The 16,060-nt window shown below is 40.3% G+C and overlaps 2 protein-coding genes across 2 annotated transcripts; one reads left to right on the forward strand and one right to left on the reverse strand.

Annotated features, from left to right (window-relative positions):
- Positions 1-19: 19 nt before the first annotated feature.
- On the forward strand, positions 20-5,527 carry srsf10a (serine and arginine rich splicing factor 10a). The gene is made up of 6 exons (XM_050047983.1): positions 20-257; positions 1,803-1,907; positions 2,771-2,874; positions 2,991-3,159; positions 4,428-4,478; positions 4,560-5,527. Exons 1-6 carry the CDS (start codon positions 193-195, stop codon positions 4,831-4,833), a joined length of 768 nt encoding a protein of 255 aa, XP_049903940.1. The 5' UTR covers positions 20-192; the 3' UTR covers positions 4,834-5,527.
- Positions 5,528-6,849: 1,322 nt separating this feature from the next.
- pnrc2 (proline-rich nuclear receptor coactivator 2) lies at positions 6,850-10,910 on the reverse strand. Its single transcript, XM_050047984.1, has 3 exons — positions 10,695-10,910; positions 9,943-10,161; positions 6,850-9,691 (listed from the first exon to the last, which is right to left on the reverse strand). Exon 3 carries the CDS (start codon positions 9,666-9,668, stop codon positions 9,201-9,203), a length of 468 nt encoding a protein of 155 aa, XP_049903941.1. The 5' UTR covers positions 9,669-9,691; positions 9,943-10,161; positions 10,695-10,910; the 3' UTR covers positions 6,850-9,200.
- Between the last annotated feature and the right edge of the window lie 5,150 nt (positions 10,911-16,060).

Genomic DNA, 16,060 nt, shown 5'->3' on the forward strand with positions numbered 1-16,060 from the left:
AGTTTGGTGAGAGGTCAGGTGTGTGTATGCCTGTCTTCGTGGCTGTACATTTCTGCGCATGCGCAGTGTGCAGGAAACAGTGTGACCACGTAGCTGAGTTGGTGTCGGCTGAGGTAAAGCACCGGGGTTTGAAAATACAGCCGAAGTAAATAAATTCACGGCCGCTAAATCACAGTATCGGGCCTTTACAAAATGGCGAGGTACCTGAGGCCGCCTAACACGTCTCTCTTCGTTAGAAACATCGCCGACGAGTCCAGGTATGTTGTCATTTTACCCCTGCTAACGTGCAGGGACAAGCTAATGCTAGTCAGTTAGCAAACATATTTGTCATCACCAAAATAGCTACGTGACGTCAACGTTACGAATGATTACAATCGGGGATGGACCTAAAAAGGTGTGGTAGTTATTTTTTAACCGAATATTGTTTCGGATATCAGCTAACACCCCATCATTCACTACATTTCTCCGCATAAGGTTTGCTAACTGACATCTAACGTTAGCAACCAAGAAGCTGGTGTTGTTGCTGCTGACGTCACGCCACTCCCCCCTTAAAGCAAGATGCATTTTATATTATGGGCATACCGGTATATTAATAGTCTAGCGTGGCTGCAGTAATAGTCTGTGTTGTCTGGTGGGAATTACGTTACGTGCACATTGAAGACAAAGTCTATTTTTGTTTTAGACCCTACCGTTAACCCTTAATAAACGTCACGCCCCCAGTTGAGTCAATTATTAATGTTACCTAACAGGAGCAGAAAATGGACATGCACCGGACACTGTTGCAGGCAGACTCCTATGAAATGTCAAGTTAAGGTCACTGTACATTTACATGCCAGAAACGTAATAAAGGAAGGCGAAATGCCTCATTAAGCCTGTAATACTGGTAGTTTTGTTGTCCGAGATTGAACTGGAGCTGTCATCACTGTTCATGGATTATACATTTATAAAATACAAAATGGTGTCCATCAACACAATACGAAAAATTCAAGCCAATTAGGTGTGTGTTGCTGACATCTTTTAAAGTATAATTAATCCTCCCACTTAATGTTAAGAAGGCAAAAACTGTCTTAACTCAGCTATTGCAGACTTTTATATGTATTTGGAATTGCAAATACCTCTCAAGAAGTACATGTTGTTTCTGTTATTGATGAAACACAAATAAACAATGTCGTTAAAGTTAACCCAAATGACAAAAGACATAATCTCTCATTTGCCCCAAGAGATGCCAGGGTATTAAGATGTCCCCCTCCGAAACTCATACTACCACCCCAATACAATGTGAATGGAATTTGGTGCTAAAAAAAAAATCGCAGTTACACAGACCTTGCTCTGCAAAGTTTTTAATTGGTTTTACACAGAAGAAATAGTTCCCAGCAACTGATTTACATTTAAATGTGTTTCTGTTATTTGACCCTAAAATCTAGTATATCCATGTTCAAAATCCTTGAATTGCTCATGTTGTAAGTCCACAGAACGTCTGAAATGTCACTGTAATAAATTTAGCAAAATGTTGGTCATTTTCAGGTAACTACCCCCCTGTGATTTGCCCCCTCTGTTGAGATATAATGCATGCCATATCTAGCTTCAGTGGCTGTTACAGATGTATGAAGTTGGCTGGCTGGGTTTTTATTTTTAAATAAGGAAGCATACACTTGGAGTGAGACAGTAATTGGATATGTCTGCAAATAAGTTTTGTCATATGCTGTGCTGGCACCAGCTCTTGTGTATACCTTGAACACTGGGCTCCAGCTAAGCTCATATGTCAGCCAACAGAATAAATGTTTTATTTCATGACACTTTAGGCCAGAGGATTTACGACGTGAGTTTGGTCGTTATGGGCCTATTGTAGATGTCTACATTCCACTTGACTTCTATACACGACGGGCAAGAGGATTTGCTTACATTCAATATCCTTTATTCTTTTCATGTTAATTTAGAAATTGTGTTTTCACAGAGGGATTGTAAAGTATTTAATGTATTTTTTGGGTTACAGTTGGTTCAGTGACACCTGACCTGACAATGGGAATGTTTGTTTGTTTTTTAATGTAATTTTATTCTTTAGGTATGATGTGTTATCTAGTATATTGTTTTCATATTTAAACTTATTCCTAACCAATATTTCTTCTGTTGTTGTTGCCTTAGAATGATAAAGATACAGTTCTGGAGACCCCACACCAAAGAAAGTTGAAAGGCGGTTGTAGAGTAGATTCAAGCCAAAGACACCCAGGCGACAAGCGGTAGTGGAATTGGGAAAATAAAGAGAGAGCAAAAGCATGAAGATACAAAGAGGAGAAAAGAGAGCACCCAGGCTTCCATTTGTCTACCAAAGGGAGGAAAAGCAAAGTGTTTATTGGGCAAAGACAAGCAGGAAACCTCAAGTTCTTCTGCCAAGACAATAAAGATCAAGCTCAAGGTCAAAGGTCAAGCATGTTAAAGGTAACAAGTCTAATGTTTTGTATCCTACCGAATTTGATCACCATCAATATTTGTCTTGTCTTCACAATTTGAAATCATAAGTGGGCCCATTGATTCAGTTTTATGTTTTTTAATTGCAGACTGAAGACAATGAAATTTCATTAATTTCACTTTGAAATCACCTGAAATAACTGATGTTGCACCGCACTGATCTAACTCCAGTAGCTGTGTTTTATAGACTGCAGCTGCCAACCTGTGTGGCAGCCTTTATTTTTGTAATTGTTGTGCATGTGTGAAGCTTTTTCTGTCCCAATTTTACACATTTCAAAATCAAAAGGCCTTAACAATACAGCACATTTGAAGATGTCCGGGATGCAGAGGACGCTCTTCACAACCTGGATCGTAAATGGGTTTGTGGGCGTCAGATCGAGATCCAGTTCGCCCAGGGGGACAGAAAGAGTATGAACAGTTTGCAGTTCAAAGCAGCGCACATTTAACTTCTGTAACCTGAATTCCACATCATAACATACTGAGTTCATAACCACCTAATGTTCTGATGTAAATTCTTCATCAAGCCCCTAACCAGATGAAGTCCAAGGAGCGCCATTCTCCTCGCAGTTTCTCCCGCTACGACGATGATCGGGATAGTCGTCGAAGACGGTCCAGGAGCCGTAGCTACGATAGACGCAGGTCTCGCAGCCCCTCCTATGAGCGCCGTCCCCGGAGGTCTGAGAGCCCTAGAGAGTGAGTTGTTGGTAACTTTGTTTTATTGCACCTACAGTAACTCTTCAGACACTTAAATGAAAAACTTTTTATCACTTTGTTATGGAACCTATGATTTCTTTGTTGCAATGCTGAGGTTTATCATGTTATCCACACTCAACTGACCCTTCACTAAGCCCCGCCCCTTTGTGATGGTCCGTCAAGCTGTCAGAGTAAGCATGGAGCCCACACTGTAACTAACTGCACTCCCTGAAGAAATACCATCATATTTTGGGAAAATGAAACAGTGATTCCAGAGAGAAGCAGACAGAGGGGTCTACAGTCTGTGTTTAAAGGATATATCCAGGATGTCAAACTGACTCAGCAGCAACAACAGGTTAAAAAGACAAAGATAGTTAGAAGCTAAAGCCGAACTATAGGCTACAGATCACAGTGTAAAAGTGAACCACCACATCACTGCTGATCGTGGGGATCTCCAGGGGAAGTCAAACAATGTTCATCTGCCCTCAGTGTGACGACACACAGCTGGTTGAATATCAGCAAAGTTTCCCTGCTTCCCTTCACTGGTTCCTGTACAGCAGGGTCGGTCTTTTTTTCACTGTTATAATCATTAAAAAGCAAAAGCAGCATGTGTATACATTCAGTAGGCTGTATCTTCAGTAGCTAGCTAGCTAACCCTACACTTTTCAGGGTTTGATTTTGGTTTTGGAACAGGGAAGAAACGTATATCATTTTCCAACCTCTATAGGTAACGAGTATCATTAATACAAGACGTGCCCCAGGCGCAACATTTAGCTCCAAATTTTATCCAAACTAAGGTAGTGGGAAAACTACTGTTTTGGTATCGGTACTGACATGATGTTATATTGGCTCTGGTATCAAATATTTTCAATACCTGACCCTACTAGTGTTTTTAAGTGAACCCACCTGTGACTTAAACTAACATCTAGGTTACATAACATCACATGATACATCATAATGTCATATCTAAAGCACCATGTATGGTTTTAATTCAGGTGTGATCGTTCTCTTCATTCCCCAGCACACTAATAAAAAGAAAAAGAATATCTAAGTGCAGTTAACCTTAAGGTACTTGCGTATTCTGACTATTTTAGGCACTCTGGAGCTGGTATAAACCAGTTTGGTCTGTAAAAAAGCAGGAAGTTATACACTGCCAAATTACAAGACGTCATTGTTCCTCTATCCAGGAATAAGGTGGTGCACCAGGTCTTTTATAATGTCTAAGTTACACCCTGAAAAACTGATTTGTGTTTTTGTTCTCTTTACAGATCTCGGTCCTACAGTCGACACAGACGGAGCAGAAGCCATGAAAATGAAAAGTAGGCTCATTGGTCATCTTGTAGTATGTAAAATAAGTAAAGACTGTTGTATCATTCTAAACTTAATGATCATCCTTCCAGGTACAGAGGTCCTCCTCGTGAGCACCACAGGACACACCATGCAGCAGGCTCACGTAGCCACTCTGCGTCCCGCTCCCCTTCACCTTCCAGACCCATGTCCAAAGGTAAAAAGAGCCAGTCCAGATCCCACAGCCCGGCGGAGGACTTCCACCCAACCTCCAGCTCCCACAAACAGCCCGGTGGACGATCCCCGTCACGCTCCTACTCTAGATCCCTGTCCCGGTCACGCTCTCGCTCCAGGTCGTGGGCCGGACGCAAGTCCGGAGGCCACTGACTGACTGTCCCACCAAAGTCGTGTTAATCTGTCTCTGAGGATGTTTCTGTTCGGCTACGATAAGTAGAGTGTTTGCATTTGTTATCACCACATTATGGAGTCTGTTGCCAAAGGGAAGAGAGCAGCAGGAGCTCAGACATTTGTTTTAGAGAAAATGTGTTTTGTTCTAAAGTGATCTATGAAAGCACAGATGATCGTTATCAGTTTATGCTTGGACTTGTATAATAAGGGTTGCTGAAGGTAAAATAAAGTTTGGCATTGCCAGTATTTTTGTACTCTGAGTTAGCAATATTTACATCATTTGTTAGTATGATGCCTGTTTCACTTTGGCTCTATTTTTTGTGTGTAATAAAAACACAAATTACTAATCTGAATTTCAGGCCCTGACTAACCAGTATTAACTAACTATGCTGTTCTTGGATAACTGGTGTCAGGGGCACTGTTATACTGCTGTATACTATAGTAGCTGTAAATACTGTAGCAATGGATGATGAATGGAATGACAGTTATTTGCTACCTTATACTTTGTCCAGTATTGTATGTAACAATATGTTTAAGATAAACTGTATTCATTTCTCTTGTACTTTGTTCCAGCAAGTGAAACAAAGTCAGTTGAATATTTCAAGTGTTCCTTAGTACTGTTATCCTAGTTTACTTGGTATGCTTTGTCAATAAAGAAATGAAGAAGCCTGAACGCTTTCTGACCCCACAAGTTGAACTGTGACTCGGATTGCAACGAATGAGAGCTCCTGCAGTCCAGGCTGGTCCGCAGGACATTAAAATCTTAAATTTCACTTTTATAAATATTAGGTCTTAAAAGTCACTTAATAGTCATTAAGTTTAAATTTTTGCTGTCTTTATTGCCATGCATTTTATCTGATTTCATTCATTCATCTTTAATCCCTTTTTGGTAAAACAAGTCAAGTTGTTCTGTATATAAGTCCACATTTCTGATGGTACACATCCTTAAACCTTCCACCCAATACTGTCTTTTTACTTTATACTTATCTGTTAAGAGTACTGTACATCAGGCCTATTTAATTGGCCACCTGTGGGCCACATCTGGCCCAGGTGCAATCTAAGAGTGGCCTGGCCAGGGATACGTACAGAGGCCCAGAGTCAAATTAAAGACAGCCAACATTATTGGCACTTATATCGTTACTTGCTGAAGGTGTGGTAAATATTTTATTTAAAATGTGAAACTGCTGTAAGAGGGGATTTATTTTCATGAGGACGAATCAAGTACAATGTCTTGTTTTTCATTGTTAGTTACTTTGCAGCAACATTATTTAATGTTCACGACACTCACATTTAATTTGCTCCTCACATTACATTTGGGAACTATTTACTATTGCACAACTTATGTGCAGGTAATAAGAGTAATGAAGTTTGGCGGAGTGATAAACGAGGTGAGATGCCACTCTTGTCTATTTGGAGTTGTCCTTCCTTATTTGGGGAGATAAAAGTGGATCAAGTTCCTTGGAGAAGCTGTCTGTGTTTTACTTGACCCACAGCCCTTTGATAGATATTTCAGTAACTAGTAAGTTTATAGATAAGACAGGAAGAGGCAACCTGCTGTACACTATAAACATTGCTACTTTTACTACATTAATTTGCATTTGGTCATTACCAAAAGCTAAAAAGGTTTTTATAGGTTGCTTGCTGCTGAAAATGTGTGAAACTTTTTGGTCCCAGCCCAACTGAATTTATAACTTAACAATCCTGCTGTAGATTAACAAACTAATAACTACAGAAAACCTACCTTTGCAAAGGACAACATACATATTTGTTGAGCCTAAAAATTACCTGCAGTGCATTATATATGGAAAGCTAAATTGTCAGGCTTTGGTCAGAAATGGCATTGTAAACATCTTTAAAACCAATTAAAGTGTCCTGTAGACACCCTGCTCTAACAATCACTGGATATGGTGGCAATGAATACATTAAGTCTATTCCTGGGTGATACTACTGCTAAATGTTAGCACCAGTGAGAAGATACTCAAGCACAGACAAAAATAGGGGGAGGGGAAAGGGATTTATTTTTTCTTTTTGTAAAAATTTGTCATCAATTCAGTGCATTCTTTTACATTTGCCTTTTTTTAAACATCCAATTCATACCAATCATTAACAGGGCATTTTCATTTTATCTTCGGTGACATTTCATCAGGGGGGACAAATTAACAGCCAATTCGTTACATGTTTAAAATTTTGAATACAGGAGACTGCCATGCACAATTCAATCACAGCAAGAAAGAAAATGTTAACATGAACCCTTCGAACGTAGAACTTAAACAGCATGGGGCCAAGTTCAGTTGTCAGCTGGCGGAAGAACAGCTGAGAACTGAAGATGGTTCTGGTTTTAAAAAAAACAAAACAAAAAAAAACAACAACATTTGGTCAATTTGTGGCATTGCCACCTAATGAAAATATTCAGTTTCAGCATGGATTTCAACTTAGGCACAAACAGGTCAACTCAAGATTAAAAGCATCACGCTTACAGACTGTAAGCACATTCAGAACTTGAATTCATACATGGGCAAGTCTCCTCTAGGATCCAATTGTGTTTTGCAGTTTTATGTCATTTGCACTACGCATATTTCACCCTACACTGCATAATACAAAACAATAAAAAACATGTGCAAGATCTCTGGAAAGATAACAGTGCAGGGGTACTGAGAAATGCTATAGGCAGTTTTTTTAACAAAAATATTCTTCAGTATTGAAGTCAAGACATGTCCTTAGCATGTCTTATACATTCAGTGTTATTACTAAAAATACTTTTGTCATACAGGCCTTAAACTCGGCCTGCAAATGTACATATGCTACAAGTACTTTATACATTTCATTATTTCATTATTTACATGGCTCTTGAACACATTAACAAGCTCTCATACTTTGTTTTGTCATCTTTAGGCTGGCTATAAACACCAACAATTCTGCAAGGGGAAAGCAAAAAGAGCCTCAACAGAGGATTGAATCACAAAAATAGAGAATCCATAGGGAGATAGTCAATTACGCCTCCATCATTTCAATAGCATCCTGGCCTGTAACTTATTCAAAACTAGTCTGATTGCAGTGCAAGAGGGTAAACAAGAGGCAGAGGCAAGAGGCAGAGAGTGTCTGTTGATTATGGGATGGTCAACCACCACGACCTACTTTGTAAACATAAACACCAGCCTGCTGCCTCATGTTGAGTCCCTGGGGCCACTTCGATTCAGAAAGCGTCCTCAGCTCTGCCTTACACTGCTTACAAATGCATGCAGCCAACAGGACCACGTCACATGGCTTAGAAAGTGAAACTCAACAGTCCCACAACTAAGCCAGGCCCTCTTCCGCGTGTTAAAGCTGCAGCTCTGTCCTGAAAAGGCTGAGACTGGGGAGCATAACAGTACTGATTGGAACAGATGAACAGCTAGAAGTGACCCTGGGGGCTCGGACCCATTCACCACTCGGGCTGGCAAGGTTAGTGGCAATGGCAAAAAAGCCGACCACATTTGTCCAAAAAAGGAGAAGAAAAAAAATACAGCAAAAACATTGCTTTGGTTACACACTTCATACATCTTTCAACCACAACAATCAAGGACTTGTACAAAATAATGCTATGATAGAGTGTTGTAGGCCGAGGACCAGCTCAACTCCTATAGTGCATGTGCGCACAGCGCAATAAAAAAGGTACAGGAGTTGACAGTCCAAGGCCCGTGTGCCATGGTCTCTTTTTACCCTTCAGTTTGAGGTTATACTTTTGACCTCCAGTAAGATAGCTTCTTTCCCTGCAGAATTGCAGTCGAGTGTCTTTTCCCATCCCAAACAAGGATTGTCATACATAAATGAAAAGACGGGCCCTAGTCAAAAAATATGCTACAAATGTGATTTTGCTTTAGCACCTGAAGCTTTAGAGGTGACCCCAAAGGCTCATCATAAAACTTGTGAAATGAAAAAGCATGTCTGTCCACAGAAATGGACCGTAAAAGTGATGGGAATTTACCTGACCTATTCTATAACCCTTGTTTGTGGTGGCAAAGCACACTCAATCTGCTTTTGACAGCCAACAATAAAAATAACAAAACAAAACAGAAGTAGAAAGGATATCCAGTTCATCATTAGTCACAGAAACTGACTCCGCTGAAGGCATTACCGACCAGCAAGACTTCAAGGCTGTAATATTTTGAAACATTGGTTTAAAAAATTGAGTGTTGAATAAACATTCACAGTCAACATTACTGCAAATGCTCTCTACACCAAAAGAGGTCGATCTAAAAACAGCTAAAAAGTATTACAGCACTGAGGTGTTCCTGGTGGGTGAGTGGGTGCCCTCTGAAGAGTCCCAGTTCATACATTGGCTTTTCAATCGAGTGTGGGTATCCCTCTCAGGCTTGCACCTTGAGGAGGCTCTTGAGCTGGAAGGCCATCATCTCCCTGTTGTCACAGGAGCCTATTGGGAAGGACACCCAGTGGCTGGGGGGTTTGGGCAACACGCTAGGCGAGGGTGGCTCGCTGAACTTAGGCCCTGCGTAGCTTGGACTTCCCTGTGTTGCCAGGAGCGTGTTGAGGTGAGACACTGCACCCTCCCAGTTCTGATCATAGGTGGCAAAGCGGACAGAAGCATTCTTCTCTGCAGACGCGGCCTGCCGCGCCTCCGGAGACCTGTGGTATGCAACGCCTTTGTCACTTCGGCGGTGGCCGTGATGATGAAGGCCACCTGCCCCTCCTGCAGAAGCTGCTACTCCGTTCTGGTCACGGCTCCTCTGCTTAGCCCGGCCAAGTTGATGGTTCTTCTTTGGCAAAGGGCGCTCAGGGTGGGAAACTGGAATGTTATATCTCTCTCCACCTCCCATACTGCTTCTGCACTACGTGTCACCTAAACGATTAAAATATATTATTACTTCAGTGCATTGAAATCTTTGGAATATATTGTGATCGATTAAATTTCTATTTATTGTCAGTGTAAACGTGACAAAGCCTAATCCGTCCACACAGCACGTACACACTTGCACCAGCCTCGACGAAAACAAGCACAGAGGGTTACGTGCAGGAACACCAGACAGCCAAGCCTGCGCCGCCCCTCCCCCACACACACACACAGCCCAGAGCAAAACAGCCCCAGCTCACCTCTTTGTTGTCAGAAAGTTGATGAAGCAGAGCTCTCTCTTCAATCTTTCACCTCCAACCGGTCCCCAGGTCCTCGAAGTAGTCCTCTGTCTACTTCTCGCTGCACTTCTGTGTCCAGCAAGGTCTGAAGTTTTCATGTGCCAATGAGCGTTGTTTTCCCGTGGAGCCGAGCTGAACATCAATTCACCTCGGCACACGATTGATCCAAGAAGTCGAAGGCTATGGGGGCAAAAAAATGTCAATTAGAGATGCTAATAACCTATAAATACCCATTAGCAGTGCTCGTCTATAATTTAGAATAGCATTGTGTTGTCTTTTATGATGGGACGTCCTATTTTAGAGTGCGTCATTGCATCCAGCAATGCAAAAAAAAAATAAAAAAATCAATAACTGGTGTAACATTGACCACGAATCCTTTCGTCAGAACATAAACGTTATATATAAAATGATGGCGACTCATCACAACAAAATCTTACGTAAGCGTACTGCGATGTTATCCCACTTTTGTTTGTGCGCCTAACGGCTTAATGCAGACGCTTTGTCCTACCAAGAGGATCATATAAAGGAGATCTTCTGCGACAAAAAGACGTTAAAATCATCATTTCGATCGACGTTATGATTTATATATACTCCCAACATTTGGTTAAGTAAATAACGCGTCAAAAATCTTGGTCACACCGCTTTGGCACCAAACCAAAACAAAGAAACGGTGAACTCAATATGGCGACGAGGCACAAAACTGATTCTCTTACCGACTTCCTCAGGCTTGGTTGTCGAAGCCTTTCGTCCGAGAAAATATGCGGTTTGAACGTTGAGATCCCTCGGCGGACTTTGTAAGAAAGCACAGCAAGCTATATTTCCCACAAATCCGTCGCCCTCGAAGGTTAAGTGGTGTTAACAGTGGCCGTAGTACGCCACTTCTTCCTCTCTCCTGACTCCGTCTGAATTGCAACAAAATGGAATCTACAGCAGCGATATGTAGCCCGTTCTAACACAGATCTGACCAATCACGCGCCGAGTTCCACCGCGACGACCAATCACCGACGAGAATGACAGACGCATTCACGCCTGTTGCCAGACTGGTGACGTCAATCGCTGACCCTCCTCTCCTTTCCTTTGTTGGAGCTCCTGAGAGAAGTGAGAAAACAAGCGCTTTCAAACCAGCATGATCCGTCTATGTGGCACAAAAAGGAGCTCTGCGCTTACATTAAACACCATATGACGGTTTAAATTCACTATACATATAGTTTAGTGTTATGTAACGTCAACCCTTTGTTCGAATAATAAAATAAATGCGATTTGTTGACCCATTTCCTACTTTTTTTCTGCGAGGTGACAAAAGGATTTGTTGCTCCTCAGTTCCTGTTTGCGTAGGAGAAACCTGTTGTGCTGCTCACACACAGCTGCAACAGGCTGTAATGATATGGCTCTTGTCTGTAAACTGCCCATCCCCCATGTCTCATCTGTCTTCTTGCTTTAACAAAACCTTGACCGTTTTATTAAAACCAGTCATTTAGCCCTCTCATCATATTTCAACTGGTGCAAGAGTAGTGAAATGAAAAGAAGAAAGGAAATGTGAACTTTTGATCCTTATCCATCTTCAAATATTGATTTACAGACTATCTTTTGAATACACAAGGTAGGCCTACTGTATGAAGTTAAACTTTGTGCCATAATCCAGTGTGAGCGCTGATACAAAGGCCGAATTCAGAGTTAAAGTACCACACAAATGAGCACCATATAAATGTCATACTGTTTTATACCTGTAGTAAGTCATTCAGTGGGAACATTCCTCCCCTTTAATTTTAAGTTGTGCTGAATTAACCCACAACCTCAAATGGTTTTTAGTAGACTCAGGTTTGTATGGGAAAAAGATTGTTTAACTTGTAGAGAGTACGAAAATGACAGTACATACAAGACTATTTTGGGCATTTGCTAATATGGTAATGGAACTTCTTAATATTTTTTGTGTTATCTGGGCTCTTAAATCTTAAAATTTGCCCTCTATATCGTTCGACCAAAGTTACATTGTTTTATTGGATTCATTTTCTCTTCTATTACCGTTCAGCTTTTGGGCTTCATATTTCAATTTTTAGTGTTTCTTTCAGCACTCACTTAATGTTTGCTTTTGAAAGATGCCGCTCTAACGTTCCTGTCTTTATAAGGACATAAGTCATGGATGATACTATCACAGTTGTTTTTATGGGAGTCTGCAGGTCCAAGTCTAAAGAATACAAAACAACTACCATGATAGATAAACTCATAATATAGGCTACAAGTCCACGGTCAAAGTTATGTTCCCTTCTACCTTGTTTAAAGCGTCATAGGACTTGCGCAACACACTCTGTGTGTCAGCCAGAGCTCACAGCTGCAGGCCATGGAAGGACACTCCCCAAAGCTAAGCAACCTTTGGAAGGGGGGCTGTTCCCATCAAGAGTCAACTATGTATGGAAAGTAGGTCACAGAGAGGCTTCTGTAGGTCGTACATGATATAGTAGGCGGACAAATATCCAAATTTCAGTCGCATAGGCTTCTTTACAGAAACCACAACATAATTTCAGTATCCTACAGCCGGCCATCCTGGAAAGTGGAATGAAAAATATACGATTCAAAACAACAGCTGCTGTTTTTTTTAACCCCACACAACATCTAGATAAGCTCCATGCATACAGACCGACTCCCTCAGTCTCTTTCTCTCTATCTCATAGGCCGTTTACAGTAGCCATTGGGTTTAAACGGTTGCACGTGAATTTGAATAGCCTGAAAGTTCTTGTGAAACACACCCACACAAAGTGAAGTGGGAAAGAACAGAAGCGGAAGCAGTTTCACACTTCCCAGCAATAAGTTTTACCCATATCAATGATCTTTTGAAATACTGGTAAACACATTCAAATGAAATCCCTGCTTTCTGTTGCCAAGTTCTCTTTTTCTTTTTCCCATCTAGTTGGTGTGGGCACAGTAACGTCACACAAAGGAGACTGAATGAACCCATACAAGAAACATACACTCCCATTATCAATTGTCTGCGTACAGTCTGGTCAAGGAGACACAACTTTGTCTTTTGAAATCCTTGATTTATGGCAGATAAGAAACGCAAATATTGTACAGGTCCAGTGCCAGGATACATGTAACCCTCGTTCCCTATTGTGTACCTTTAGCTGCTGAAACAAAAGAATAATGAAATCAACAAATAATGTAAAAAAAAAAATACCATTGACAGTACTGTAAAGTTGTTATCATGTGTTTCGAACATGAAAAAAATCTCATTCAGCACAGTATTTCAGTTTCCTCCTTCAAGCAGGTAATCCAGCTCCGGAGAATCGAGATTTTTACAGGCCCACACCACAGTGAAAAGTTTGTTGGATCAGTCACTCAACATTTTTCAGGTGCTGACATGTCTGGCCCCCAGCAGTCTTTAGAATTTACAATGCCTTAAAGCAACTGAAATGTTCAAACAATCCAATACACCTCTTTCCCTACAGGGATAGAAGGAAATGTGATGGGTTTATGTTTGTTATTACCAGAGGTGGAACCAAGTCATTGTTTTGCAAGTCATAAGTAAGTCGCAAGTCAAAACAGGTAAATTTCAAGTCAAGTCCCAAGTCCTAAACTTTGACACTCATAATGTGTTCTTGAAAAAAGTAAATGTCTGCAATGGAGTAAATAAAAAATCATATATGCTTTTTAAAATTTGCAGTTTGTTAGAAGTTTTTGTATCTCCATCGGTAAGTTTTGACTCACATGTTTTGCATACTGCAGTTCTTTTTCTGTTAACCACCACGTTTTTGTACGCAAAGAAAATTAACTTTGGTGTCATGTTTTCCAACTGCTGCTCAGTAATGTCACATTGTTCTTCATGGTTCTCTCCTGTAACTTTGGTTACATTGGTTCAAACAAGTGAATCTGGGAAGTTAAGTTGCCTTAATGTTAGTTTATTCAGGAAATTTAGGGAAATGAACTGATTTGTGGCACACTTTTGATTTGGGGAAGGTATCAAATATTTTCAAGTCATTGGTGTTAAATTCCAAGTCGAGTTGCAGTCTTTTTCGATTTTGTCAAGTTGAGTTCAGAGTCATCAAATTTGAAATCGAGTTCAAGTCGTGTGACTCAAGTCCACACCTCTGCTTAGCACACATCAGTACAAGCAGGGTCATAGAGACCACTGAGGTCAGGTCCTTTGTATTTGGTCTGGGAATTTGAAAGTTTGTGTGTAATTTTTTCAACCTGGGTGGACTTCATATTCTACACTTAAGATCTCGAACATGGTGGGTATTTTATAATAATTTGACTATGTGAAGTTTTATGTTGAGTAAAAAGAGGATAGCACTTTATATTAAGGGTATACAGTATCCTCATAATTTCCTAGAGAGAGTTTCTGGAAAGAACTATGTAATATTTTTCTATGTACATGAAAAATAAACAATGCTTTGTGGAAGATATTTTAACAAGTATTGACTTTATAAACAAATGTTTATTTTCAAAGGATTATCCTTGAAATTACTATGGCTATATCCATCACTGGCCATGTTGTCCTGTCAAGGTGGACACAGTTGCCCCTCTTCTGCTCCGACTTTTCTTTTATCATGGAGATATGGCATTGCCACATTGGCCCTGCAGTATCACAGCCATAAAATGTGGTTCTTGTTCTTGTTGTAAAGAAAACAAAACAACAACAACAAAAACTTAGCTGTTGTCCCGTATTGACATCATGTCAACTAGCAAATAAAATAACAGCTTTTCCACTTACATTAACTTTATGGACTCACGGAAAGTCCTCAACATTTAGATTAAAATAGTGCTTAATGTCATTGTAGCACAAAATATAGCCTAACATGTGCTCAAAATATTGAAAAAAACATCATAGCCAATCCAAGTTATCCACAATGACCAGGTCATTAGAACTGATGAAAACTCTGAATAAACAGATGGGCTGCTAGCCCAGCAACTGCTGATGTGTGCTCACCTTTCTTCTCAACTTAATGTTTGCTCATCTTCTTTCTGATCCATAATAATCTGTAGAGGTGTCTTCCTCTCCAAAACAAACATACCAGGCAATTTCAACTGGTAAAGCCACTGAATTAAGCACTTTCACTTTTAAAATATCAGTGTATTCTGATGCTCTTGCTGCCGAGGGACAGCTGACTATGTAGAAATCATGAAAGTGCAAATGTCCCCATCTAGAGGCATGTTTGGTCAGTCTGTTCTTACTATTGTAGAACAAAATGACCTCAGTGGATGAGGACCTGCTCTGTATGTAGAAATAATTTTATAACAAAAACACAACAAATCTTATTTTCAGATGATTATACACTAAAGGAAACACACTTGTTATATTCTACTCCATTTCCTCCAATATACCTCCCTAAATCCTACACACAGGACCTTTAAATGCTGTGGAAAACATGACTGAACAGCTCATTAAATATGACACTTGACCTCAGTGCCATGAATGCAAGTACAAGTAAACACATGTTTTTAATACCCCTTGATACTGTTTTGGTAAATGCTGAATGCTTAAACAGGAGATTAGGTTTTGTACTTTACAGTTTACTTGACGAAAGCCTGTTAATTTTGGTCTATCCATGTAGGCTGCATTTGTAGTTCTCAATACCACTTTTGATTTACAAATTTATAATTCAAGCATTTTACTACTGCCTTATAGTATTCCAAGAACCAAGTAAATAATCTTAAAGTCTTATTAAATCATTTACAGTGAAATAATTTGATTTGTGTTTGATCTCTAATTTTTTTTTTCTTGTGTTTTTCACATCAGTGATCTGATCCTGCTGTCTGAAGGTCTGGTCTGGCAATCTGGAAATGAGGAGAGGAAATTTGATTAATGGATTCAACCGGAATAAACAAAGAAAAACAGCAAAGTGAGCCCTGATGTTTCTGTCCAGGGTGATTTCTAAAAAAAAAAAAAAAAAAAAAGACTTTGGGGCAGGATCCAACCAACAACTGAACATGTCAGGCTTTATTCTGTCCTGTGGTCTGTGCTCTTGTGCTGCACCTGAACCAGACAGTGAATGAGAAGAAATCTTATTGGAGCTGTGCTGTCTGCTCCTGTAATCTAATTTCCTGCCTTCTGGCCTGCTGGATCTATCAGCTGAGAGGAGGA

Source organism: Epinephelus moara, chromosome 6 (genome assembly GCF_006386435.1).
Source record: "Epinephelus moara isolate mb chromosome 6, YSFRI_EMoa_1.0, whole genome shotgun sequence".
Lineage (NCBI taxonomy): Eukaryota > Metazoa > Chordata > Actinopteri > Perciformes > Serranidae > Epinephelus > Epinephelus moara.

Excerpts from the sequence above, each read along its gene's own strand:
- srsf10a (XM_050047983.1), top strand. The coding sequence starts at position 193 with ATGGCGAGGTACCTGAGGCCGCCTAACACGTCTCTCTTCGTTAGAAAC. Across the intron at positions 1,908-2,770 it reads AGAGGATTTGCTTACATTCA|ATTTGAAGATGTCCGGGATG; the intron begins ATATCCTTTATT and ends ACAATACAGCAC. Across the intron at positions 3,160-4,427 it reads AGGTCTGAGAGCCCTAGAGA|ATCTCGGTCCTACAGTCGAC; the intron begins GTGAGTTGTTGG and ends TTCTCTTTACAG.
- pnrc2 (XM_050047984.1), bottom strand. The coding sequence starts at position 9,668 with ATGGGAGGTGGAGAGAGATATAACATTCCAGTTTCCCACCCTGAGCGC.